This window comes from Telopea speciosissima, chromosome 7 (assembly GCF_018873765.1).
Source record: "Telopea speciosissima isolate NSW1024214 ecotype Mountain lineage chromosome 7, Tspe_v1, whole genome shotgun sequence".
Taxonomy (NCBI): Eukaryota; Viridiplantae; Streptophyta; class Magnoliopsida; order Proteales; family Proteaceae; genus Telopea; species Telopea speciosissima.
Genome location: NC_057922.1, coordinates 8,734,406 through 8,760,949, shown reverse-complemented (window position 1 = coordinate 8,760,949; position 26,544 = coordinate 8,734,406). Strand labels below are relative to the sequence as shown.

Sequence of the window (26,544 nt, the reverse complement as noted above, 5' to 3'; positions counted from 1 at the left end):
CACTCTATAAATGGAGGCTTGGTAAGTGTTTTCACGTCAACAATTGTTTCCAAGGCAATTGCAAAATGAAATTCAACCACACCGTAGAGTGCTAAACTGCCTTTTGAGAAGTGTTAGAACAATGAAGTGGTAACTTCTTAATTAGTCTTTTTAACAAAGTTGTTTCACAAATGAAATATTCGTGGCACTTTCATTTGGATTTTAACACCCATATCAGTGCACGTATCTTGAATCCAACGGATCACAAGAATCTTATTATTTGTTATCTTGCCCAATCCTTCCATTCCATATACTCCAGTGATCCCAAAAAATAGGTCACCGACGTAATCACATACCTGTTTTAGTAGCACTCCTTGAGTTCTTGATTGGTCCTCGATGGATTTGCTTCCCCCCATCTCTTTCACAAGTGAAGGAGAAGATGGTCAACAAATTGTTCGTTGAATCTGGGATCTGTATAATTCTTGCTCAATTTGTAGTGTGAGCACTTCCAGATCACACACCAGCCCTCTTCACACGCCTCTTGATCTACGATGGCAGCAGCTTCCATTGCGATTTCATGGAAAAGAGAAGATGAAAATATTGAAAGATAAAAAAAAAAGGGATTTATGAAGATGGAGAATCGGACAATTGATCAATCTGAGAAGGCAAGTGGATTAGAAGAATACAAGGCGAGAAAGTCGAGAGTTGAAGGCTCCATGGAACTGCATATGTAATCGGTGAGGACTTCCGAGAAAGAGGGGCATGTGGAGCTCTTTAAGCTGTTAGCAATATTAATTCTTGAAAAAATAAATCTTGTCCGTTTGATCACGTGAAACGTTGGCAAGTGCGGACTGTGAGATAAGACGTGACACACTATTTGCGTTATAGGAATCGGGATTGATTTTTTGTTTCTGTTTTAGAAAATGAAAATCACGGGAAAGTTTCTACCAAAAACAGGCAGTCACGGGATGGGCATTAAATTTTCCTGTGACCCATGAGTGAATCTGACTTCTTAGTAGGGTAATGTAGGGAAAAAGATCCTGTGCAGCCGTGGTGGGAGCTGCATAGGTGCAGCACCGCTGAACAACAGCAAAAACAAGAGTATAATTAGGGTTGTAAATGGATCGGATTCAGCTTGAATAGTATTATATCCGCATCTGCATCCGATTAACTATCGGATGGATTCGGCTCGGATAGTGCTAAACGGATACGGATCGAATATTTTATCCGTTTACATGTAAATATAGCTTTTCGGATAGCTATAGCTTATCCGTATCCACATCCGATTAGCTTTCGGATGGATTCAGATAGTGCTAAACGAATACCGACACGGATACGAAAATGGATTTTGGCTATTCATTTATACCCCTGGATATAACCTCATTTGGGATGATGCTGTTGTACCTGTGTAGCTCGGTTGCACAAGAGCCAAGTCCACAATATAGAACCTAGATTCATGAACATGAAGGTGGAGTATCCACACATTTCTGCAAAGGGTTGTGGAGTGTATAGACTTTTCTATAGGGAGGTAGTTGTGTGCAGACTTTTTTGCATGGAGATAAGGTTATGTGCAGGGTTTACTGCATAGGGATGTGGAGTACTTGGGGGTTTTTACCGCTTTGTTTTTGCTTATGGCCTTAACTTCGTCACATGTCAATTTGCCATTGATGGAATATTTTTTGGTATATCAATAATGATGTAAATGAATCCCAAGGGGTTAGTGCAGCTGGCTTGGAGGGGACATGTCCGCCTCAGGAAGCGAGGTCTCGTGATCAAAACTTCGTTGCTGCATAATTTTTTGGGGCCACCCGTCTGTGGTTGACTAGGGTCCAGAAGCTCCCGGTTTGTGCGTGGTGCCGGGGCCATGTACGACAATTAAACCAAAAAAAAACAAAAAAAATGATGTAAATGAATAATCGAACTATTTGATTCGCATTTATATTTGAAAATTTGAATATTCTAATAATTCAAAAGTTAATTTGATAACATTATTTCTATTTCAAATCGAATATCATCTCGTTGGTATTAGAGGTGAAACAGGGTCAGGTTGGGCCAAAGAATTGATTATATACTGCTACACAAGACATATCAATGGTTTTGCTGTGACTCTTGAAGGAGATAAGCAGTTGAGATCGCAAGTACGAAGCATCACTCATCATCATCTGTTATTAATTTTTATCATTTAAATTTTAATGGGTGTTCATCTTCATCATCGGTTGCTCCTTCAATCAATGATCACAATAAATTTTAATGGGCAAAATCAAAAGAAAAAAAAAAAAATTTTTGTTCCGAGAAACAGAGTATAATACCATGAGACCATAGGTGAGGACTTTTTTTTTTTTTTGATAGAACCATAGGTGAGGACTTGAATGCTGATATTGCCGAGTGAAGCAGCAACGAGTTCAAGGTTGTCAAGCTCAAGGATATCTCCAACTCATCTTCTCTTTTTCAAACCCTAAATGATTTGGGGAAGATGAGTTGCATGGTTTTTTTTCAAGAGCATTTTTATCACTTTACTCTTTGATTTTATCTAAACTAACAGAATGAAGACATGTGTTCACTTTTAAGAACCTTACAAGACACAATGAAATTTCCCAAAATTGAGAGATGTTTTTGTAATTAGGTGATACCTTAGAGGAGGAGCTTGAAATTTCCCCTTCTTTCTATTTATCGGGATTGTCCCCTCCCCTCCCCTCCCCTCCCCTTAAAAGAAAAAACCCTCCTCTGCTAGTTTTTTTTTTTTGGTTTGTGTGTCATCAATAAACAGATATTTGATTATTTTCTATAGGTTTGTTGGTTACAGTTGAATTGGGTCGTGCAATGAAGAGAAATACCAGAAGAATTCTTATTTCTTTTCTTTTTTTTCATTCTCTGTTCCTTGATTTCTTCTTATTCTAACTGGCAAGAATTTAAGGTTCCACGACCTACCAAACTCAATCCATCAAGATCAAAGTCCTGCACAGAATCAGTGATCAACAACTAACCAAAACTTGAGGATGAAGATGATGATGCACATAACTAGGGATTAGAACAGGAGGGTGAGTCTGCTCTGAGTAAGCTTGTCTTGGAACAGTTTAATCGTCAACCTACCAAATCCAGCCACCATCAAAATCGGGGTGGGGAAGAAATTACGATAAGGGTAATTTAAATTCATTCAATTCAAGGGTAAATCTAAGCTCAAAAGAACCTCAAACGTCCCTTTTAAAACATCCAAACTATCTTTTTATCAAACATTGGGTACGTCAAGCGTAATTTACCCATAAAAAAATGAAGCTTGGTGCATTTTTTTATTAAGAGAAGTGAAAACAACAGAGGTAGAGGAGGATGAGATGTCTCTCCCATCCACCAAAGTAAGGTGGAAAATTCAAAAACAAAATTACCCAGTTTAAGGAAGTACAATGCTGATGTGAAGAATACAAAAATAGAATCACCCAATACAATAAGTAACAGACAAAGATGGAGTGAGCAGAGAGTTCATTTGTTGAGGAAGACTATTCAAACCTCTTCTACAATTCTTCCACAATGTTTATGTAATCAGTCGAAGTTGTGGACATGGAGGGATACAACTTCATTTAGGAGACAGTTCGTACGTATGATTGCTGCACACATCAGGTATCGTTGGTAGATCAAGTAGAAATAATCTTTTCAGCCTTGGATGGGAACAGTGATAACCTTTGAACTCGCTCTTGTTAACTCTGTCAAGGGACACGATTACCCTATGTAATTGATGGATCACTAGAGTCACTTCTCTCATCCTCATTCCCCTCTTCCTCCAATTTGAGCAAACAAGAAAATATCCCCTGCTGGCTTCACTCTTCCAAATCTAAGTATCTCTAACTACTTATACCTTTCAAGCATACAATCTTAGGTGGAGATAAAACAAACTGAAGAGTATTAATCCAAAGTGCAAGCTCAAGCATCAATTTGAGCAAACAAGAAAATCTCTCCTGCTACCATGATTCTTCCAAATCTAAGTATCTCTAACTGCTTATAACTTTCATGCATACAAACTTGGATGGAGATAAAACAATACTAAGGAGTATTAATACAAAGTGCAAGCTCAAGCATCATATCATATATTCTCACCATATCTTCATACTCTCTATCTTTCTTATGCAAGCAATTTTCAAGCTCCCAATATAGACTCAAAGCAATAGTTTTATATGTCATCTTTGTCTATGTCATAATCTTCAAGGTAACAAAATTGGAATTGAATTTTTGAAAGGAAAAATATTTCACCTTTGCATAACAGGAGATTTGTGGCTTGATTGCTTCATTTCCCTTGTTATATCTTTCCACTCTTCAACAACTCTATGTTTATTCGTTATTGTGTGAGTAACAGTGACAATTGCCACTGGTAAACCCCACATCTTCCAACATATTTTCAGTACGTCCCTTTATAAATAGAGTTCTATACCCATTTTTTATCTCAAAGCTCTGAGAACTAGTATGCTGGTAACATCTCTAGAACGAAAAATGGGTACTGAAAATAAGGTCAAGATTGTGATTTTAGCACCCATATCAGTGCAGGTATCTTGATTCCGACTGATCACAAGAATCTTGTTATTTGTTATCTTGCCCAATCCTTCCATTCCATATACTCCAGTGATTCCAAAAAATAATAGATCACCGATGTAATCACATACCTGTTTTAGTAGCACTCCTTGAGTTCTTGATTGGTTCTCGATGGATTTGCTTTCCCACATGTCTTTCACAAGCGCTGGAGAAGGTGGTCTTGCTGCGACAAATTGTTCTTTGAACCTGAGATCTACAGAACTCTTGCTCAATTTGTAACTCTCTTCACATGCCTCCTGATCTACGATGGCTGCAGCTTCCATTGCGATTTCATGTGAAAGAGAGGATGAAAAGATTGTAAAAACTTAACACGCAGAAAAAACAAAAAAAAAATGGGGTTCTTGAAGAAGGAGAATCGATCGACCGAAGAACGAAAGTGGATTAGAAGAAGCAGAGAACAGAAAGTGGAGAGAGTTAACAGGTTCCATGGAAAAGCATATGTAATCGGTAAGGACTTTTTCGGGGAAAAGGGCCATGTGGAGCTCTTTATATCTGTTAAGCAATATAAATTCTATATAAATTTTTGAAACAATAAATCTTGTCCGATTGATCAAGTGGGAAGTGGCCAAGTGGGGACTTTGAGGTAAGACGTAGACACACTGTTTGCATAATGGGGAATGAAAGTCACGGGAAAGCCGTTGTGACCCACGATGTGCCACGTTTGTATCTAGATGCGTGAATCTGACTTCTTATATGTGTGGTGTATGATGTTAGGAATTTTTATCCTCTCAATTACGCAATCGGACGTAAAGTAGAGGGAGGTGGATCCCACCTCGGGTAGTGTATTAGGACAAGGGATAGGAAAATCATTTCTGCCTCCTCTATGAGATGTACTTGACGTCAAGTACAGACAGTGTAATTGAAAGGATAGAGATCCATTTTTCCGCATAGAGATAAGGTTATGTGCAGGTGTTACTGTATAGGGATGTGGAGTCCCTAGGGGTTTTGTACCACTTTGTTTTTGCTTGTGGATTTAGCTTCGTGGATTAATAGCTGATGGGCTATTTTTTGGTATATCAATGAGGACGTAAATGGGATGTGGGTTCTGATCCTCTATGGCTTGGCATGTAACGGCCTTGGTGTGGCCCACACCCAGATAAGAGCGAAATGACCACCCTACCCATTGCCTGAGCATCCTGCCTGGGTGGAGTCCATGCCCCTATTTGGGTGTGGGCCGCACCAAGGTCACTATCTGCCTAGCCATAGAGGATCCAAATTGCATAAATGGATAGTCGAATGATTCAATTCACATTTGTATTTGAAAAATTGAATATTCTAAGAATTCAAAAGTTAATCTGATAACATTATTTCTATTTCGAATCGAATATCATCTAATTGGTATACATATGGACCTAGCTCTCGTTCAGCCGTGGCAGAAGCTGGACGGTCCAGTGCTCAGAAACCACCCCAAGAACAGGGGGTCATTTCACATGTGGGACCTACCTATGAAATGATCATCCAACCCATGTTTTTGCTTTCGTTTAGCGGGGTTGGACGCTCCAGCTCCCACCACAGCTAGACAGAATCCTTTTTCTATACATATCTCGTATTTTATTTTTTGGATTGGTGTTCTCTGTGGGGGAGTGTGGTCTTTACACTTGTATGGGGGCCAATGAAAACACACACGTTGGCATCATAGAGGGGCGGGGGGGGGCGAGGAGTCATTTCGCTCCCTCTGTGTTTGGCATAGACGGTTCACTCTCCCACAGAGTAATGATCTCCTTTATTTTTTTAATAAATAAAATGAAAGAAGGGTTCCGGGCATTGTCTCGTAAGCCCTATCAACGATCCCCAAACTAGGGAGGGGATAGTCTGGATATTTCAAAGAAATTAATGAATTACTCTAGAATAGTGGCTGAGACGAGAGAGCTCCAAAAAGGCTAGTACGGTGCCCTTCGGCCAAGGCCCAATAGAGGGAACAAATGGAGGCCCATCGTAGATTGTACTGACTGAGAGACAAAGCAAAATGTTTGTTTGATTGATCCCAGACTCCAGTTCAGTTCAGAGATGGGACTGAGTGAGATCTTTTTTCAATTAGATCTCACAATATATAGATTTTTGATGGATGGCTAAGACATGGGCTGTGTAAGCCTGTAAAAAATTCATCAATTTATCTCTGCAGATCGAGCATTATGCACTGATCAGTGCCTCAGGAATTACAAGAGGGAAGTGTTTGTAGAGAACGAAGTGAAAGGTATGTTGAGAACTGTGGATGCTCTCATTAAATTGCAAAATCGAATTTAAATGGGTAGTTGGTCTTCTCTTAGCCCTTCTCTTCCGTTGCTTTTTTCATCTCTTTCGTTTTCTTTTTCTTCTAAAGCTACAAAAACACATCCTCGAGCAAGTCTTGTCAAATTGTTGAAAAACTCTGCAGAAGATGATGGATGCAACAAGTCAAGTAGTACAGGCACCTCCATTAGTGTTGAAGAAGCATTCCGCCGATGGTTCACTCACAACCCTTTCCAAAATCGTCGCTTTCAATCAACTATTTGGGATAGTTGCCAGATGCAAACACTATTTGACTGTCATTTCTATGTACAAAAATATGTTTTCTTTGCAAATACAGCCAGATATCTTGACTCTGAACATCTAACTCAACTGTTTCTGTGGGTCGAATCGGACAGATTTCGGCTTCTGTCTTTGGGATCATCATGAAACTTGGTTTCGAGCCAGATATTGTCACATTGACTACCCTACTTAAGGGGCTCTGCACGGTGGATAAAATTGCAGAGGCTAAAGAGTTGTTCCACAAGATACTTAAAGAAGGGTATCGTGGTAATTTAATCACGTACGGAACCATAATCAATGGGCTCTGCAAGTCTGGAAACACTTGTGAGGCTCTTGAAATGTTTAGGACAATGGAACTCAAGGGTAAATGTAAGCCTGATGTTATCACGTATACTACAATCATCGATGGCCTTTGCAAAGTAGGAATGGTAAATGAAGCTCTGAACCTATTCCTTGATATGGTCGGGAAACACATCTCCCCTAATGTTGTTACCTACAGTAGTTTGATTCATGCATTTTGCAATTTATATATGTGGAAAGAAGCTGCAAATTTGATCCACGAAATGTTGAACCATGGAGTATCACCAAATGTCATTACCTTCAACATTATGATAAATGGTCTTTGCAAAGAAGGAAGGGGTGTTCAAGCCAATAAGTTGTTTGAATTGATGCTTCAAAGAGGACTAAAGCCTAATGTTGTCACTTTAAGCTCTTTGATTCATGGCCTATGCAATTCTGATCAATTAGAAAAAGCCACTGAGGTGCTGAAAAGAATGTTGGGACTAGGAGTATCTCCTGATGTCGTGACTTTCACTATTTTGATAGATGGTCTTTGCAAAGCCAAAAGGACTTCTGAAGCGCAAAAGTTGTTTGAATTGATTCTTCAAAGAGGACAGAAGCCTAATATTGTCACTTTCAGCTCTTTGATTCATGGCGCATGCAATTCTGGCCAATGGGAAGAAGCCATTGGATGGCTAAATAAAATGTTGGGACTAGGAGTCTCTCCTAATGTCGTGACTCTGAGCATTCTGGTAGTCTTTGCAGAGCTAAAAGGACTGTTGAAGCGCATAAGTTGTTTGAATTGATGCTTAAAAGAGGACAGAAGCCTGATGGTGTCACTTTCAGCTCTTTGATTCATGGCCTGTCCAATTCTGGCCAATGGGAAGATTCCACTAGATGGCTAAATAAAATGTGAGTCTCTCCTAATGTCGTGACTTTCAACATTATGATAGACGGTCTTTGCAAAGATGGAAGGATTGCTGAAGCACATAAGTTGTTTGAATTGATGATTCAAAGAGGACAGAAGCCCGATGTTGTCATTTTCAACTCTATGATTCATGGCCTATGCAATTCTGGTCAATCGGAAGAAGCCATTGGATTGCTAAACAAAATGTTAGGATTAGGAATCTCTCTTAATATTGTGACCTTAAGTGTTTCGGTTTTTGGTGTAGACAATTCTGGCCAGTTGAAAGAAATCACTAAATTGTTGAATGAATTGTTGGATTAAGAAACCCCAGGCCTGTCATGTGTGGGAGAACCCATCAAAGATGACGGTGGGCAATTTCATCGGATACTAATCTGTATTAACTTGGTAGGATAATTATGTTAGAAATAAACTTCTTTCTTCATGCTCAGGGCTGGATTTTGCTCTGTTTAAGGGTTTTAGAATCTTATTATTGAATGCTATTTGGCTACAAGCATTAGTTCGTTTCAGAGACACTTTTATTGGCCTTAGAGATTTTCATATTATCTTGGAAACAGCCCGCAAGAGGTAAGGTTGTGTACATTTGACACTCATGGACGGTGTGGGATCAAAGGTGGGAAAGTCACTACATGGGAAGAGGATCCTTTCATGTTTCTTGGCCTGTTTTGATTGCTGATTAGAAGGCTATTTGTGATATAATTGTTGGTTGCATGTTGTTCTGAGATGAGCATAGGACTTGTGATTGTACTATTTTGGGGGTTTTCTGACTGCTTCTTCAAGGGGACTCCAGCCATCGGATTAGAGTGAGTTTTTTAAAACTTGAAGGTTTGTTCCAGCACTACCTTAGACCTGAAGTTCACCCTTAATAGGCCTGCCGATGGTGAGCTATATATGGCTAGTATTTCTGTTGTTTGTTGCTAATTTACAATGCTTCTATTCATTTTGTCCTTTGGATTGCCTTGGGTTTGATATATGCTATTCCCATTACTAAGTGAAGAGAGGAAATGGAATGTTCATAGAAGTTACACTTTTTCTTTCTAATTTCCTTGCTAGCAAAACTAATTATCCTAAGAACACAAGACAACAACTGTATGACATTCAAGTAGTGGGCTTAATTGGCTTAAATCCTTGTTGGTTTTCCTGCAATCATAAAAGCCTTGCGGTTCACTGTCTTTATCAAATTAGACTCACTCCATGTACTCTTAAGCTCTTTAACCATACCTTCAGATAACAAATCAACACCATGTTCTTTAGCTGTAGAGACTACAGACTATGAGTTAAACTCCTTCAATACCCCATCAAATGACAACTCTTGGGTTAAGTCAAGCATCAATGGATTACCTTCTGATCCGATACTGATGCTATCGAATGGAAAAGGAAGCGTGCGATAAGAATCATTTATGAAACGAATGTTTGGATTGAAGAAAGGACTAGCAGTCTCAATGAAATGCTTCGTGACTGAATCAAAACCGGATCTACGGTGAAGTGCTTGTAACCCCAAACAGCGATTATACCTTCTGGTTTCCTTAAGACGCGATTAACAAGAGAATAAAAGCTTGGGAGATCAAACCAATGCACAGCTACAGCCACAGTGACCAAATCAACTGACCCTTCAACTGACCAAGTCATCGTTAGCGATAAGTAGCAGTCACTATTTAGTTGGTATTCTAACCTGTCAAGTCACTAGTTAGTTTGTATTCTATCCTTCTACAGAACCCGTTGGCTTGATTACTCAGAGCAATAAGCCCAGCCTCAAGGATAACTGAGCTAAATACCCCACTTGACCACTTCAAACTATGGGTCATTGGTTCCAAAATGCTTGGTATGGCACATTCATCAGCTGAACTGAGTTTTCTCTTAACAGAGTTCATGTAAGCACCTAGGGGTGCAAGTCGGGCTGAAATAGGACTCAACTTTGACCCAAAATAAGCCACAGGCTAGACGAGGCTCAGGCTCAAAACTTACCATTTCACTGACCTAAGATTATTAATATTTAAAAAAAAAGGTGATACATTCAGAGGTTTCAGAGTTCAGACGACAACAGATTCAATAACCTCAAAGGCATAAGAAACAGGCAAGCATGACAGGAAAACATTGGAAACAAAGAAGTGAAAAATGTAACACGAAAACCAGTGCTAGAGCCTCTCCAGGCATCCATAAAATGTGCATTTCTGACCCTAGAAGTCAAATGAGAAAACAAAGCAAATGAGAAAAGAGGGCAGAAAGGAAAGAAGAGGGAAAAAAAAATCAAAATAAACATTTGCAAAATGGAAACTCAAGAGACCACTAAGCCCTGTTTCCAAGCAAAGAAGAATGCTTTGCACAAACTCTGTACTCCAACAATGTCAATTACTTGAAAGCAGCAAGGTTTGGGGGCATCATGGTCACGATATGAACTCAACTTGATTCATGGGAATAACTTGAAAAGAACATAGATTAATATATTGATTTCTATTTTTAGAAAATGATATCTACCAAACATGCTTGATATTGAGAATCATTTCTGTCAATGCTGTTGACCTTGCAAATGTATATAGAGAATTACTCTAAGCAAGCCACTCTATTAAAATGACTTAAAATGGATAAAATTAAATGAATGTAAATATATCAGCTTTTCATTCATCAAGAAAAAATCTATAAAGCATTCATAGCATTCACAATCTTGCCGCCCACACACCACAATCAAATCACTTTTCAAACAGAGTTTCTGAATCTACCAAAAAAGCCTCTTCAACAATTCCATTAAAAAACTGAATTGCCTTCTGTATGTTTTTATATCAGGTTCCAACCTTCTATCAACGATCATGCCCTTGATTCTGAATGGTGGCAAAGACATCAACAGCTTCAACCATTTGACCTAGTACAAAGTGTTCAAATACCAAAGCATCTTATGTGTAAGTATTGGGTTCAAATCAATGCCTCTTTGAACCATAAGATGTAACAGATAATGTGCTTCTTTCATCATTTATTATTTGTAAATAGCATCCACCAACATAGTGAAGGTTACTACATTAGGTGAGTTTCCTTAATCCAACAATTCATTCAACACTTTAGTGATTTCTTTCCACTGGCCAGAATTGTCTACACCAAAAACCAAACTAGTTAAGGTCACGATATCAGGAGAGATTCCTAAACCTAACATTTTGTTTAGCAATCCAACGGCTTGTTCTGATTGGCCAGAATTGCATAGGCCTTGAATCATAGAGCTGAAAGTGACAACATCTGGCTTCTGTACTCTTTGAAGCATCAATTCAAACAACTTATGTGCTCCAGCAATCCTTCCATCTTTACAAAAACCGTCTATCATAATGTTGAAAGTCACGACATCAGGAGAGACTCCTAGTCCCAACATTTTATTTAGCCATCCAGTGGATTCTTCCCATTGGCCAGAATTGCATAGGCCATGAATCAAAGAGCTGAAAGTGATGACATCGGGCTTCTGTCCTCTTTGAAGCATCAATTCAAACAACTTATGTGCTTCGGCGGTCCTTTTGGCTTTGTAAAGACCATCTATCAGAATGTTGAGAGTCACGACAGTAGGAGAGACTCCTAGTCCCAACATTTTATTTAGCCATCCAATGGCTTCGTCCCATTGGCCAGAATTGCATGCGCCATGAATCAAAGAGCTGAAAGTGACGACATCGGGCTTCTGTCCTCTTTGAAGCATCAATTCAAACAACTTATGTGCCTTACCAGTCTTTTTGACTTTGCAAAGACCATTTATCAGAAAGCTGAAAGTCACGACATCAGGAGAGATTCCTAACCCCAACATTTTCTTCAGCAACCCAGTGGCTTTTCTTAATTGGCCAGCATTGCATAGGCCATGAATCAAAGAGCTTAAAGTGACAACATCAGGCTTTAGTCCTCTTTGAAGCATCAATTCAAACAACTTATTGGCTTCAACAGCCCTTCCTTCTTTGCAAAGACCATCTATCATAATGTTGAAGGTAATGACATCTGGTGATACTCAATGGTTCAACATTTCATGGATCAAATTTGAAGCTTCTTTCCACATACCTAAATTGCAAAATGCATGAATCAAACTACTGTAGGTAATAACATTAGGGGAGATGTGTTTTCCGACCATATCAAGGAATAGGTTCAGAGCTTCATTTACCATTCCTACTTTGCAAAGGCCATCAATGATTGTAGTATACATGGTAACATCAGGCTTACATTTACCCTTGAGTTCCATTGTCCTAAACATTTCAAGAGCCTCACAAGTGTTTCCAGTCTTGCAGAGCCCATTGCTTATGGTTCCGTACGTGATTACATTACCAAGATACCCTTCTTTAAGTATCTTGTAGAACAACTCTTTAGCCTCTGCAATTTTATCCACCGTGCAGAGCCCCTTAAGTAGAGTAGTCAATGTGACAATATCCCAAGTTTCAGGATGATCCCAAAGACAGAGAAGCCGAAATCTGTCCGATTCGACCCACAGAAACAGTTGAGTAAAATGTTCAGAGTCAAGATATCTGGCTGTATTTGCAAAGAAAACATATTTTTGTACATAGAAATGACAGTCAAATAGTGTTTGCATCTGGCAACTCTCACAAATAGTTGATTGACAGCGACGATTTTTGGAAAGGGTTGTGAGTGAACCATTTGGTGGTATCGTTGGAATGCTTCCTCAACACTAATGGAGGTGTCTGTACTACTTGACTTGTTGCATCCATCATCTTCTGCAGAGTTTTTCAACAATTTGACAACACTTGCTCGAGGATGTGTTTTTTGTAGCTTTAGAAGAAAAAGAAGAAGAAGAAGAAAGAGAGGAAAGAAGCAGACGTAGCGGAGGAGAAGGGCTAAGAGAAGACCAACTACCCATTTAAATTCGATTTCGTAATTTAATGAGAGCATTCACAGTTCTCCTCCACATACCTTTCACTTCTGTCTTGTAATTCCTGAGGATTTCTCGAGCGATCAGTGCATAATATTCACCCACCTGCCCCCACTTGGAGAACCTGAGTGCTCGATCTGCAGAGAGAAACTGATTTCTTACAAGCTTACACAGACCATGTCTTATTAGCCATCCATCAATTCTCTATAATGTGAGATCTAATTGAACAAAGATTTCAATCCGATCTCCGAACTGGGGTCTGGAATCAATGAAATAAGGAAATAATATCTATAAAATGAATATTGCCAACAGCTAAACTTGAATTATTATTATTTATTAAAGGCTTGGTGGTGTTGCCCATGTGTTTGGACCATGGTTCGTGATTTTGGTATCGGCTAGATTGGATCGGATCGGTCAATATGGCTCGGGATCACTCAAATTTGGGCAAATATTACACGTTTGTCTCTGAGGCAAATATTCTTCACTTCTCATGTGAGGAGAGGACATTTGGGTCTACCTGTCCATAAATTTTGAGCCATCATTTGACATGTGTTCTCGATTATACATGTTGTTAGTAGGGTAAAAGTGTTCTCGATTAGGGATAAGATTGGACATCATATTCATAGGGTCATCACACCATGTATTCTTTGGAATGAAGATTTTAAGATAGAAGTGTGAGTGCATGTATGTGCGTGCATTGAACAGGACCATACGACAGTCTTGCATGTGTTGCTGCCAGATGGTAAGCAACAAGATTCTCGTTAGTAAATTTGATTAGTCTCTTGACTTAAGATGTCATTGTCGTTGCGATTACACATCATTCATGCACTAATTGTTGATGTCTCCCTGACTATATCGATTTACTGGGTGCATGATTTTTTTATCGTAAACGAGAGAGATGCTCAACACGGAATCTATTGCCCTACTGAAAAATATTGAGGAGACTGTAGAAAGAATATTTGCGCATGATTGGACTAAAATCCGGATCCAATATCGTTTTTGTTCAATGTTTAGAAATTGTTTTAAAATTAATATTAATTATTAATAATATTATTTTATTAAATATTTTGAAAATGTTTTGGTCCAATCATGTACACAGAATCTCTGTATAAACATGTTCGATGGATTGGGATTTGACAGTAATAAAATTTCCTCTATAGTCCATTATGTGATATTATGTAATAGAGAAATTAATATGCAATTAATCAGATAAACTTATTTAATCTATATGTCATTATTAAGTGATAGAGAGGAAACGGAACCAAATGGGCTAAAGCCCTTGCAGACAAACCCTCGGATCATAAAAATCCAAATGGGCCAATTACAACTATATATGACATTCAAGTAGGAGTAGTGGGCTAAATGGGCTTAAATCCTTGGTTTTCCTGCAATCATAAAAGCCTTGCGGTTCACTGTCTTTATCAAATTAGACTGATCACCCCATGCACTCTTAAGCTCTTTAACTATACCTTCAAATAACAAATCAACCCCTTGTTCTTTAGCTATAGAGACTACAGACCATGAGCTCAACTCCTTCAATGCTTCATCAAATGACAACTCTTGAGTTAAGTCAAAAATCAATGCATTACCTTCTGATCCGATACCGACACTCTCGAATGGAAAAGGAAGCGTGCGATAAGAATCATTTATGTAACGAATGTTTGGATTGTAGAAAGGACTAGCAGTCTCAATGAAATGCTTCATGACTGAATCAAAAACCGGATCTACGGTGAAGTTCTTGTAACCCCAAACAGCGATTATACCTTCGGGTTTTCTTAACACGCGATTAACAAGAGAATAAAAGCTTGGTAAATCGAACCAATGCACAGCTACAGCCACAGTGACCAGATCAACTGACCCTTCACCTCCAATTAGTGATACTAATTCATCCTCAGACATGGAGAGTGGGGTATGAACATAACGAACCTTTGGATGTGGTATTGCATGCTTTATTTGGCCTTCACTCACATCAGTTGCAATCACTTTTTCATAGTGTTCAGCGACCTATATATATACAAACAAAATGAAACAAAAAAATGAAAGGTAATTTCGTATGCATGGGTGGGTAGAATTTCAAAACTTTGTGAGTAAAATGAAGAAATTAACCTAGAATGCATTCTAAGTCTGATTCTGCATTCTCAAATGACTAAAATAGTTGTTTTTATTGCACGAGAATGTGAAATCAACCTAGAATGCATTCGAAGAATACACACCAATTCAAACACAATATAAATTTGAAGGTCTAGATTTGATGTATTATAGAATTTGAGGACGGGCCTCGGTGCAATGGTAAATGTATAATTTCAATCAAGGGAAAAAAGATCTCTACTTGGTGGTGGTGTTTCCGGGCCTACGTCCTCTCACAAGGCACCATGAGATCGATGATGCTTCTACCCCTGGGTAGATACCCAGGCGTGCTCACCCATTGGCCTAGAATACTCTTGTGTAGAGACCATGTGACCAAATAGAGATCTCTTGCCCCTATCAATCAAATTATTAAAAACCATTCTCAAATTATTGGAATGAATTTAGAAGGACCATATCATTGAATTAAGTAAGAACCCCAATTAATTGACATGTGGGCCATACATACATGGTCTCTCTATATATTCAATGTTATTGGGCCATGTGGCATGCCACATGGCACAGATCGATCAGGGGTCTGGTGTTACCTTTTCATCTGCGTTCAAGTTCTCTAATGGTCAGTCCCTGGTAATTAATCAATTCATACATTGGGAAGCAAGCAAGAGTGAAAATCTATAATTTATTTCAAGGAGATAAATTAAAGAAGAGAAAAGATGATGGAGCTGACCCCAATTGCTGCTTGGCCATTGCCGGTGCCGGCATCCCAAGCCAAGGTTCGATTAGGGGTGAGAGACGCAAGCTTTGAGTACCAATCGCTGGGATACGTTGGCCTTGTGTTCAAGTATGCCTCCGCTTGCTGATCGTAATAAACAGCCATCGTTGGATCGATCGATCTCTTTGCTTTCAATTCCCAACGTCTCGACGGCAGAGTACTGGAAGTGAAGAGAGGAAAGGGCGCCCTTTGCTCTACTCTCTATCTCTCTTTCACACGAGTCTTCCAATTCTTCCTTTCTATAGGCATAAGAAGAAAGAAAGGCGCGATACACACGCACGCAATGATGTAAGCGAGAGACGGCTAAGCGTCATTTTCCACTCTTAATCTGTTTGAAAAATTGACTCTTTGAGCACGAAATTTGAGTCCATGGCGGTTTTACCAACAATCCTGTGGCCGGTTGGCTCCTCTGCTTGGAGGGCATCGCCAATGTGTTCCGAATGAGGCATCAAAGGCTGTGCTGTGCCAAACACACCCCAATGGTTGACTGTGCACGTGTCAAGAATCAAGATGCGTGTGGCACAGTCTAGCCATTGGATGTCTCATTGGGTGATGATGCCCTCCAAAGAGAGGAGCCCAATATCCTGACTGGGCTGTGTCGCATCCATCTCGACATAATTGATACTCTGACCACTATAGTACAAAGTCGATAATAATCGCCCAACTATTCCCTATACCCAATCCAAGAAATCCAAATCATGGACAAGGAATTCTTTGTTCAACGTGGGTGAACGACTTTTTTCTCTCTTTCTTATTTTTTTTTTCAGTGAAGGTAAAACCTACCCGATGTTAGGGCCAAGTAACTATTTGGGCCCAAAATGTCTAAGCCAAAAGGGTAAAACTGCTAAGCAGTCATGACTATCAGAATCAAACCATCTTCTAAAGAAGTGATCCAAATCTCTATTGTCGAAAATTCCATCTACAATGCCCCTTGCAACCCTTGTAGCAGTCCTCTGACCTAAGCCTTTTGGAGGCATCTTGTATTACCAAAATCGATATATCCCCAAACAAAGTTATGCTGAAACAATATACCACCAAACTAAGAAGTAGAAGGATAAGAAAACCCAAGGGAGATTGATGTTAGAAATTTCTAATTAATGGCTTAATTAATTACTGGTTAGTCACTTAGTGGGTGTCTACACCTGAATCGATTCGATTTGTCACACACTGAGATAGACCAATCCAATTTACCGTGGAACTGAGTTTAGGGTTGAGACAGTATTATATATATACTTGTCTTGAGTCCTGTAACCTTTGTCATAATTTTTACCTCTTTCTTGCACAAAGAAGAGATCGTAGAGTGATGAAGGATTGTGATAGCCCAATCGTCACCAAAATATGAAAGGTGAAAGGTACATCCAATCTCAGTGGATTTATGTATTTGTGTTCTAGGTCATTATATGGAGTTAGGGTTTCTGGTTTGAAACCCAGAATGTTATCATCTAACAATTGATCCTTATTACCAAAATCAATATAGCCTTTTCATAAGACAAGATATTTAACCATAGTAAACCACAAAAGTGATAATGTGTATTATAACTTTAGGCTAGCTATTGGCAATACCTATTATAATAATATCAGAAACACAGAACCAGCATAACAATCAACGGGTTTGGATCGATCCAAGGTAGTGCACTTGCATCAAAACCCCCCTCATAAAAATCCAAATGGGCCAATTACAACTATATATGGCATTCAAGTAGTGGGCTTGGCTTAAATCCTTGGTTTTCCTGCAATCATAAAAGCCTTGCGGTTCACTGTTCTTGTCAAATTAGACTGATCACTACCCCATGCACTCTCAAACTCTTTAACCACAACTTCAGTTAACAAATCAACACCAAGTTCTTTAGCTGTATTGACTGCAGACCATGAGCTTAACCAGTTCAATACCCCTTCAAATGACAACTCTTGAGATAAATCAAGCATCAATGGATTACCTTCTGATCCGATACCGACATTTTCGAATGGAAAAGGAAGTGTGGCATAGGAATCTTTTATGTAAAGAATGTTTCGATTGAAGAAAGGACTAGCAGTCTCAATGAAACGATTCATGATTGAATCGAAAACCGGATTTATGGTGAAGTTCTTGTAACCCCAAACAGCGATTATACCTTCGGGTTTTTTTAATACGCGATTAACAAGAGAATAAAACCTTCGTAGATCAAACCAATGTATAGCTTCAGCCACAGTGACCAGATCAACTGACCCTTCACCTCCTATCAGTGATACCAATTCATCTTCAGACATGGAGAGTGGGGTATGAACATAACGAACCTTTGGGTGTGGTATTGCATGCTTTATTTGGCCTTCACTGACATCAGTTGCAATTACTTGTTCATAGTGCTCAGCAACCTATAAAGGCAAAGATACAAAAATGACAGGTAATTTAGTATGGGTGAGAATGTTACTTGATCGCGTGTCCCCCTACGGGGCCAGCGGAAGGATCAATGGGAGCACACACTCAAGCATCTAATATGAGGGTGGGGTGATCATTTCGACACTCATGTGTATGGACGTAGGGGGTGCGATCAGACACTCATGTGAATGTAGATTCCATCCCACACCCTCTCACATGATGAGCTGTGATGCCCACACTAACAATCTCTCTACTCTAACCCCTGTGAATCTCATGTGGATCCCCTCACACACTCACTCTGGTGGGAACCGTCTCCCTAATAGTAATATAGAGAAGGTTGAAACAAATCCTATGGTGTCACTCCAAATGCGGAACTAAGTCATGTCTACCACATGATATATGGTTGGGCACCAGATTTTACCCTAATTTTTTTAATGTATGCTGGATTGACCACAATTGAAGACAAGACTTAAAAGGGCGTACCTAGTGCTCAAGGGTTCCGTCTGCATGGTCTTGAAAGGGTCACAATGCACACAACTTATCCCTATTTTTAAATTTGAATCCATGACCACTTGGCCCCAATAAAACAATGACGTTATCGTTTCCACAATGGAGCCAGACAGAAGCCTACAAAGTGGACAGGAATGGGCAAGGGGCCACACTTATTGAAAGCAGGGAAGGGAGGATAGTCTCCAACGTGCGAGGTGGAACCTCAGGCAGCCACTTTCAACGAGTGGAGCCAAATAAAAAAAAAAAATAACTGATTAAGACATGTGGGTCATTCATGGTCTCCTTTTTCAATGTTATTGGGCCACTTTGGCATTATCAGGAAATTTTTTTTTTTCGGGTAAAAGAGGAAATTAAGAGAAGAAAGGGAACGAAAGATGAGCTGCTAACCCCAATTGCTGCTTGGCCATTGCCGGTGCCGGCATCCCAAGCCAAGGTCCGATTAGGGGTAAGCGCCGCAAGCTTTGAGTACCATTCGCTGGGATACGTTGGCCTTGCGTTCACGTATGTCTCCGGCTCGTAAGAAACAGCCATCGATCTCTTTGATTGCTTTCCCAACACCGACTGGGGAGTGGGGAATGGGGGTTGGGAGATGGGGAGTTGGGGAGTGGAAGTGAAGAGAAGTGTGGGTGGGAAGTGAGTAGTGGGGATTTGATTAAATAAATGAATCAACGAGATCACAGCCCAGTCAAGCTCAAGAAATGGAACCGGCCTTTGCTGTCTCTCTCTCTCTCTTCCAATTCTTCCTTTCAGTAGGCATGAGAGTAAAGGCGATACAAATCTAGTCTTAAAGAGTTAGAAAACTTACGCATGCCATTACGTAAGTGAGGGAAGGTTAGGCGTCATTTTGCACACAATTTGTTTGAAAATTTGACAAATTGAGCACGAAATGTGTGATCCATGGAGGTTATACCAGTCTGAGTTGACTGGTGACCAAAGCTTCAGAAAATGGGCCTGGACCAGGCCCTAACCCCCTACAGAGAGAGGCATATTATCCGATCCAAGTCTTGCTGAGCGGGCTATCCATGTAGCATTTCACTTGTTTTTGGACCTCAAATTACAGAGTTGTGTACAAAGACCCAATTAAGACCAAAACTGCAGAATTAATCTTCTAAAGACCAGCCGATTATAGTCTGGAAAATTTCTTAATGTTGCTCTCTACTTTGGGCCAAGTCTTTTACTCGTTTAAGTTGGATGTAAAAATATAGTTAAATGAATGTAGTTCTTAAAACATTTCCATTTTCTAGTCTGTTTGTAATATTGAAGATTCATAATGATCTTGTTCGATCGTGTGAGTCTGTCCACATTATACTAATGCTGGCTTCATCTTTGTTTCAAGTCATTCATAATCTTCTGATTTTTTTAGCGCCCGCTCCCGTAGAGATTTCTCGATTTCGAAGTTAAGGACATGAGTTCTAATGCAAAATCCAAATCAAGTAAGAATAAGATGACCAAGTAGGAACCTATGACCAACAAGAGTGTACAAATGGTATTAGGTTCAGCAGCCCTGATGGTTACTTATATGAAGATGATTCTCTTTGCTGACATTGGTTTGGATTGAACCAATAATTTTAGAAGGTCAAGTTTGGTGCTGAAGAAACACCCGTGTTTCTCGTTCCCATGGCCCCAGATCATGTAGGGACTTTATAACAGGATTGAAACTGAACCATGACCTACTGTCATTGCCAAAAATGTTAATATCCCCATTTAGGCAGAGCACATCTTGGAAGCCTTATTGCATACAAAGGAACAGATAAAAAAAACCAAAAAAAGCAGAGGATAGTGTAATGTTCAAATAAAATTTGTTAATGCAGAAGTTATTAACATAATTCCACAGTCCGACAATTGTTTTGAATGAAAAGCCAACTATTCCTGGCCAAAACATCCATCACACTTTATTGTCAACCATATAAACAGGGATTGGATTTTTTATTTTTATTTTTTTTGTTGGGGGGGGGGGGTGAGGAGAGAAAAATGTTCTTAGATTGCTTGATTCAATCAATGTGCAGGATGAAGGAGGCTCACCGCAAGATGTGCTTGAATAGAACAGGCACAGTGCACAGATGCTAGGTTGAGACAGCCGCTCTTTATGAGGGAATGCCTTCCGGGGCATGTGTGAAGCACAGGGAATGAGTCGCACACAGCCTGAACAGCTGAAGGAGTCAGAGCCGTGCACTGGCTGATATTGAGGTTAATGAGCCCTTCATCCTCGCTGTACCCATTTTCCACAGATTCCCACAGCTCGTGCTTGCTCTTAACCCGACTGTTGGCCAGAGAATACATGGCTGTGTCTGTAATATACTGGCAGTAGTACAGGCAAAGACATCTCAGATGGTGGCACCTATCTGCCAATGCTATTACACTCTCATCTGCAGCAAATCATGTAAACAGGCCAAGACTTCAAAGCCAACAAAGCAAACACTCGCCTGTTATACAAGGAATAGGCCCACCTGCCATATCTAGCAAACAACATATCTGATGGGTTTTGTGTTAGAATTTTAATTCTAATATAATTCCATATGAACATAATTAAATCCCTAAACCAGACTAATTAGGGTTTTGGTCTAATAAAGTGGGATCATTAAGTTATATTAGAAGTCTAATGTGGACTGGCTTAGTGTGGTCCAGATAGATTCCTATTGGGACTGTGATAAGTCAGACCCTATAGGGATTACTATATAAGGAGAGCTAGATCCCCCTCTACAAAACACAACTTATTATTTTCAATTGCTATTGAGGAGTGCATTCTTGAAAGAGAGGGAGATATTCAGTGTTCGTCGTCCCTACGCATTCGGTATTCTCATCAGGCCTGTTACTTTGGGAATAGAGGGGAAGCACCTAGATATTTGTTCTTTATTTTTCGCTGCAATCATCATCACCATGGATGCGAAACAAGGTTGGTGGTTCTATCCCTATTTTCTATTATTTATTTGATTGTGTTCTTGAACGTCCTATGGAGATCCTGGCTTTTGGGATTTTGTCCCTATTCGGATCGATTCATTCTAACATTTTGCTCACCTGTTATGAGGATACAACCACACAAGTCCAGGGCCCCCATATCCGGGCATCCAAGTGCCAGGCTCATCACTCCTATATCAGTTACACCCTCACACCAACCCAGATTCAGAGACTCCAACTGATCGCAATTACAAGCAATGGCCTGCATAGGGAGCAGCAAGAGTAAATAAAGATCCTCACATGTACAGAGGCAAAAGCAACTAAATATCATTCCCTGTTCAAAACAGAAGATCATTTACCTCCAGAGCTCTGTCAGATGCAGCTCTTACGCATCCACAAAGATTTAAGAATTTTAAGTTTCTGCAGAAGCTGGTAAGTTATGCAAGGGCAGCATCACTCAAGGCCGAACAACCACTGATGTTGAGCATGGTAATGTTAGGACATCCATGAGCTAATGCATATAAGGAACGATCAGTGAGCTTGAAGCTTTTGCTGAGATCCAAGTCTAGTAGGTCATGGAAGAAGTTTGCAATGCTCGCAACCGCATTAGAGCTGAATCTCAGAGATGTTGTCAATGATAAGCATCCATACGGACCATACCTGAAAAGATGGTTTGTCTGAAACACTAGAAATTAAATGATCAGTTTTGGCCCAGTGGGCACTTCTCACTGTATATACTGGATCACTATAGACCCTAGAGAAAAGACGAGCACTCTCATTCCCCGTCTAACAAATGCTCATCAAATGGCAAGAAAGGACAATCTCCTTAGGAATTGCCTTACCTTAAGGTTAACGTACGAGACACAGTTAGAAAGTGGTGCACCTTTCTAGTAAATTTAAAAAAAATTGATTTTAGAGATTACCCGTCTTCATGCACATTAGGCAGAGATGGCTAGACAAGCACCTATCAACTCTCCTCTGCTGGAATCCATCAGCAGTAAGAGCCTTTCTGTGTGCAATTTCCATCCCAAGGCTTTACATTTAGATGGGAGTGAGATTTCCAAATAGATTTACAAGGGTGTCAGTAAGCTCAGTTTCAGTTCCTAATAGGTTCCTACTAAAACCAAAAACAACTGATTAAATAACCAATTCCAGGTTCCAAAACCGACACCGACAATTGATTGATGCCGCTTAATCGAGTATTTATTTGTCCCACTATGCTAGGCATAATGCCAGCAACACCTCCATCGCTGGTTTCACTTTTGCACGGTCATAATTATGTCCATCTCAGTTTCAAAAGCTAACTGCTTGACCTGAATGGTGAGCAGTAATTAATATTGGAACGAAACGAGAACAGAACTTCAATACGATTACTGTAATGTCACAACCTTAATGGAATGTCTACTAAAAAAAAACTCCAGTCAGGGTGTAAGCTTCGAAAGAAAATAGAATAACATTACTAACTTCTATTTATTAGAATATGATATCAACAAAACATGCTTCATTTTGAGGTGATTATAACTATCACAATGGGATGTATATATTATACTAGTGAAATCAACTTCTTTCATGGGAATAATTTCAAAAGAACGTAGATTAATATATTGATTTCTATTTATTAGAAAATGATATCTACCAAACATGCTTGATATTGAGATCCATTTCTGTCAATGCTGTTGACCTTCCAAATGTATATAGAGAATTACTCTAGCAAGCCACTCTATTTAAATGACTTAAAATGGATAAAATTAAATGAATATAAATATATCAGCTTTTCATTCATCAAGAAAAAACCTATAAAGCATTCATAGCATTCACAATCTTGCCCACACACCAAAAAAAAAATCACTTTTCAAAGACAGTTTCTGAATCTGCCAAAAAAACCTCTTCAACAATTCCATTAAAAAACTGAATTGCCTTTTGTATGTTTTAATATCAGGTTCCAACCTTCTATCAACGATCATGCCACTGAATGGTGGCAAAGACATCAACAGCTTCAACCATTTGACCTAGTACAAAGTGTTCAAATACCAAAGCATCGTATGTGTAAGTATTGGGTTCAAATCAATGCCTCTTTGAACCGTAAGATGTAACAGCTAATATGCTTCTTTCATCATTTGTTATTCGTAAATAGCATCCACCAACATAGTGAAGGTCACTACATTAGGTGAGTTTCCTTAATCCAACAATTCAGTCAACAATTTAGTGATTTCTTTCCACTTGCCAGAATTGTCTACACCAAAAACCAAAATACTTAAGGTCACGATATCAGGAGAGATTCCTAAACCTAACATTTTGTTTAGCAATCCAACGGCTTCTTCTGATTGGCCAGAATTGCATAAGCCATGAATCATAGAGCTGAAAATGACAACATCGGGCTTCTGTCCTCTTTGAAGCATCAATTCAAACAACTTATGTGCTTCTGCAATCCTTCCATCTTTGCAAAGACCGTCTATCATAATGTTGAAAGTCACAACATTAGGAGAGACTCCTAGTCCCAACATTTTATTTAGCCATCCAGTGGATTCTTCCCATTGGCCAGAATTGCATAGGCCATGAATCAAAGAGCTGAAAGTGATGACATCGGGCTTCTGTCCTCTTTGAAGCATCAATTCAAACAACTTATGTGCTTCGGCGGTCCTTCTGGCTTTGAAAAGACCATCTATCAGAATGTTGAGAGTCACGACATTAGGAGAGACTCCTAGTCCCAACATTTTATTTAGCCATCCAATGGCTTCGTCCCATTGGCCAGAATTGCATGCGCCATGAATCAAAGAGCTGAAAGTGACGACATCGGGCTTCTGTCCTCTTTGAAGCATCAATTCAAACAACTTATGTGCCTCAGCAGTCTTTTTGACTTTGCAAAGACCATTTATCAGAATGCTGAAAGTCACGACATCAGGAGAGATTCCTAAACCCAACATTTTCTTCAGCAACCCAGTGGCTTTTCTTAATTGGCCAGCATTGCATAGGCCATGAATCAAAGAGCTTAAAGTGACAACATCAGGCTTTAGTCCTCTTTGAAGCATCAATTCAAACAATTTATTGGCTTCAACAGCCCTTCCTTCTTTGCAAAGACCATCTATCATAATGTTGAAGGTAATGACATCTGGTGATACTCCATGGTTCAACATTTCATGGATCAAATTTGAAGCTTCTTTCCACATACCTAAATTGCAAAATGCATGAATCAAACTACTGTAGGTAACAACATTAGGGGAGATGTGTTTCCCGACCATATCAAGGAAAAGGTTCAGTGCCTCATTTACCATTCCATCTTTGCAAAGGCCATCGATGATTGCAGTATACATGGTAACATCAGGCTTACATTTACCCTTGAGTTCCATTGTCCTAAACATTTCAAGAGCCTCACAAGTGTTTCCAGTCTTGCAGAGCCCATTGATTATGGTTCCGTACGTGATTACATTACCAAGATACCCTTCTTTAACTATTTTGTAGAACAACTCTTTAGCCTCTGCAATTTTATCCACCGTGCAGAGCCCCTTAAGTAGAGTAGTCAATGTGACAATATCTGGCTGGAAGCCAAGTTTCAGGATGATCCCAAAGACAGAGAAGCCGAAATCTGTCCGATTCAACCCACAGAAACAGTTGAGTAAGATGTTCAGAGTCAAGATATCTGGCTGTATTTGCAAAGAAAACATATTTTTGTACATAGAGATCACAGTCAAATAGTGTTTGCATCTGGCAACTCTCACAAATAGTTGATTGAAAGCGACGATTTTTGGAAAGGGTTGTGAGTGAACCATTTGGTGGTATCGGCGGAATGCTTCCTCAACACTAATGGAGGTGCCTGTACTACTTGACTTGTTGCATCCATCATCTTCTGCAGAGTTTTTCAACAATTTGACAACACTTGCTCGAGGATGTGTTTTTGCAGCTTTAGAAGAAAAAGAAGAAGAAAGAGATGAAAGAACCGGACGTAGCGGAAGAGAAGGGCTAAGAGAAGACCAACTACCCATTTAAATTCGATTTTGTAATTTAATGAGAGCATCCACAGTTCTCCACATACCTTTCACTCCGTTCTCTACTAACACTTCTGTCTTGTAATTCCTGAGGCTTTCTCGACTGATCAGTGCATATTATTCACCTTCCCCGCTTGGAGAACCTGGGTGCCCTAAGTGCTCGATCTGGAGAGAGAAAGAAACTGATTTTTTAAAGGCTTACACAGCCCTTTGAGATCTAATTGAACATTTGAACTACGATCTCAGTCCGATCTCCGAACTGGGGTCCGGGATCAATGAAATAAGGACACATTCTAACCCGAATTTTTATCTGCTGCTGTAACTGGAGCGCAACTGTGCGCATCGTGCGGCGCAGCAACGGCCATGTGTGTACAGTAATCCACTGCCCCGTTTTACACGCATGGATGCTGCTACACTGCATGATGCGCACAGCAGCGCTCCCTTTACAGCAGGATACCCCCCCCTCCCCCCAAATTATGACTTCACATTGTCTCTTACTTTTGTGGTTTCTATTTTAGAATAATAAAAAATAAAAACTGTCGGGTGATGATAATATTAGAAATGAAAAAAAACAAAAAAGGGATTAAAAGAAAGTAAAAATAGAGAATGCTTAAAGAAAGAAGTCAAAGTAGTATCCCAAAAACATTCCCTTACGAAGGATCATTTACACGGGTCTTTCTTCTCCAAACAATTCTATCCGCAGTCATATTAAGATTGAGTCCTACTAAATACATATGCTTTCTTACCACTTCTCTAATAGCCATTTTAGGTTCGTCTTTATCTCTTTTAGCTTCACAAACTGAAAAAAGAATTCCATCCATATAAATACCCATGTGCGTT

The 26,544-nt window shown here is 39.6% G+C and overlaps 4 protein-coding genes and 2 pseudogenes across 5 annotated transcripts; 1 reads left to right on the top strand and 5 right to left on the bottom strand.

Annotated features, from left to right (window-relative positions):
- Positions 1–6,561: 6,561 nt before the first annotated feature.
- On the top strand, positions 6,562–7,941 carry LOC122668179 (pentatricopeptide repeat-containing protein At1g63080, mitochondrial-like). Its single transcript, XM_043864774.1, has 5 exons — positions 6,562–6,571; positions 6,677–6,748; positions 6,875–7,089; positions 7,179–7,823; positions 7,888–7,941. The coding sequence occupies exons 1-5, from the start codon at positions 6,562–6,564 to the stop codon at positions 7,939–7,941; spliced, it is 996 nt and encodes a 331-aa protein (XP_043720709.1).
- Positions 7,942–9,426: 1,485 nt separating this feature from the next.
- LOC122667782 (putative methyltransferase DDB_G0268948) lies at positions 9,427–16,088 on the bottom strand. 2 transcript variants are annotated; one of them, XM_043864209.1, is made up of 3 exons: positions 15,916–16,088; positions 14,693–15,107; positions 9,427–9,607 (listed from the first exon to the last, which is right to left on the bottom strand). In XM_043864209.1, exons 1-3 carry the CDS (start codon positions 16,063–16,065, stop codon positions 9,537–9,539), a joined length of 636 nt encoding a protein of 211 aa, XP_043720144.1. In that variant the 5' UTR covers positions 16,066–16,088; the 3' UTR covers positions 9,427–9,536. The 2 variants fall into 2 exon arrangements, with proteins under 2 accessions (XP_043720144.1, XP_043720143.1); XM_043864208.1 differs by lacking the exon at positions 9,427–9,607 and having other exon boundaries at positions 14,436–15,107.
- LOC122667226 lies at positions 11,238–12,806 on the bottom strand (annotated as a pseudogene).
- A 1,565-nt stretch (positions 16,089–17,653) lies between the features above and the next one.
- LOC122667783 (putative methyltransferase DDB_G0268948) lies at positions 17,654–19,387 on the bottom strand. The gene is made up of 2 exons (XM_043864211.1): positions 19,214–19,387; positions 17,654–18,312 (listed from the first exon to the last, which is right to left on the bottom strand). The coding sequence occupies exons 1-2, from the start codon at positions 19,355–19,357 to the stop codon at positions 17,674–17,676; spliced, it is 783 nt and encodes a 260-aa protein (XP_043720146.1). The 5' UTR covers positions 19,358–19,387; the 3' UTR covers positions 17,654–17,673.
- A 1,415-nt stretch (positions 19,388–20,802) lies between these two features.
- Positions 20,803–22,747, bottom strand: LOC122668178 (annotated as a pseudogene).
- A 1,123-nt stretch (positions 22,748–23,870) lies between these two features.
- Positions 23,871–25,701, bottom strand: LOC122668177 (pentatricopeptide repeat-containing protein At1g62910-like). The gene has a single exon (XM_043864772.1). It carries the CDS (start codon positions 25,699–25,701, stop codon positions 23,899–23,901), a length of 1,803 nt encoding a protein of 600 aa, XP_043720707.1. The 3' UTR covers positions 23,871–23,898.
- Between the last annotated feature and the right edge of the window lie 843 nt (positions 25,702–26,544).

Coding starts and splice junctions, on each gene's coding strand:
- LOC122667782 (XM_043864208.1), bottom strand. CDS start 16,065: ATGGCTGTTTATTACGATCAGCAAGCGGAGGCATACTTGAACACAAGG. Junction 15,108..15,915: donor ATGGCCAAGCAGCAATTGGG/GTCAGCTCCATC, acceptor GTATATATATAG/GTCGCTGAACACTATGAAAA.
- LOC122668177 (XM_043864772.1), bottom strand. CDS start 25,701: ATGGGTAGTTGGTCTTCTCTTAGCCCTTCTCTTCCGCTACGTCCGGTT.
- LOC122668179 (XM_043864774.1), top strand. Junction 6,749..6,874: donor TGTAGAGAACGAAGTGAAAG/GTATGTTGAGAA, acceptor TTTCTTCTAAAG/CTACAAAAACACATCCTCGA. Junction 7,824..7,887: donor AATTAGAAAAAGCCACTGAG/GTGCTGAAAAGA, acceptor CTATTTTGATAG/ATGGTCTTTGCAAAGCCAAA.
- LOC122667783 (XM_043864211.1), bottom strand. CDS start 19,357: ATGGCTGTTTCTTACGAGCCGGAGACATACGTGAACGCAAGGCCAACG. Junction 18,313..19,213: donor ATGGCCAAGCAGCAATTGGG/GTTAGCAGCTCA, acceptor TTGCCTTTATAG/GTTGCTGAGCACTATGAACA.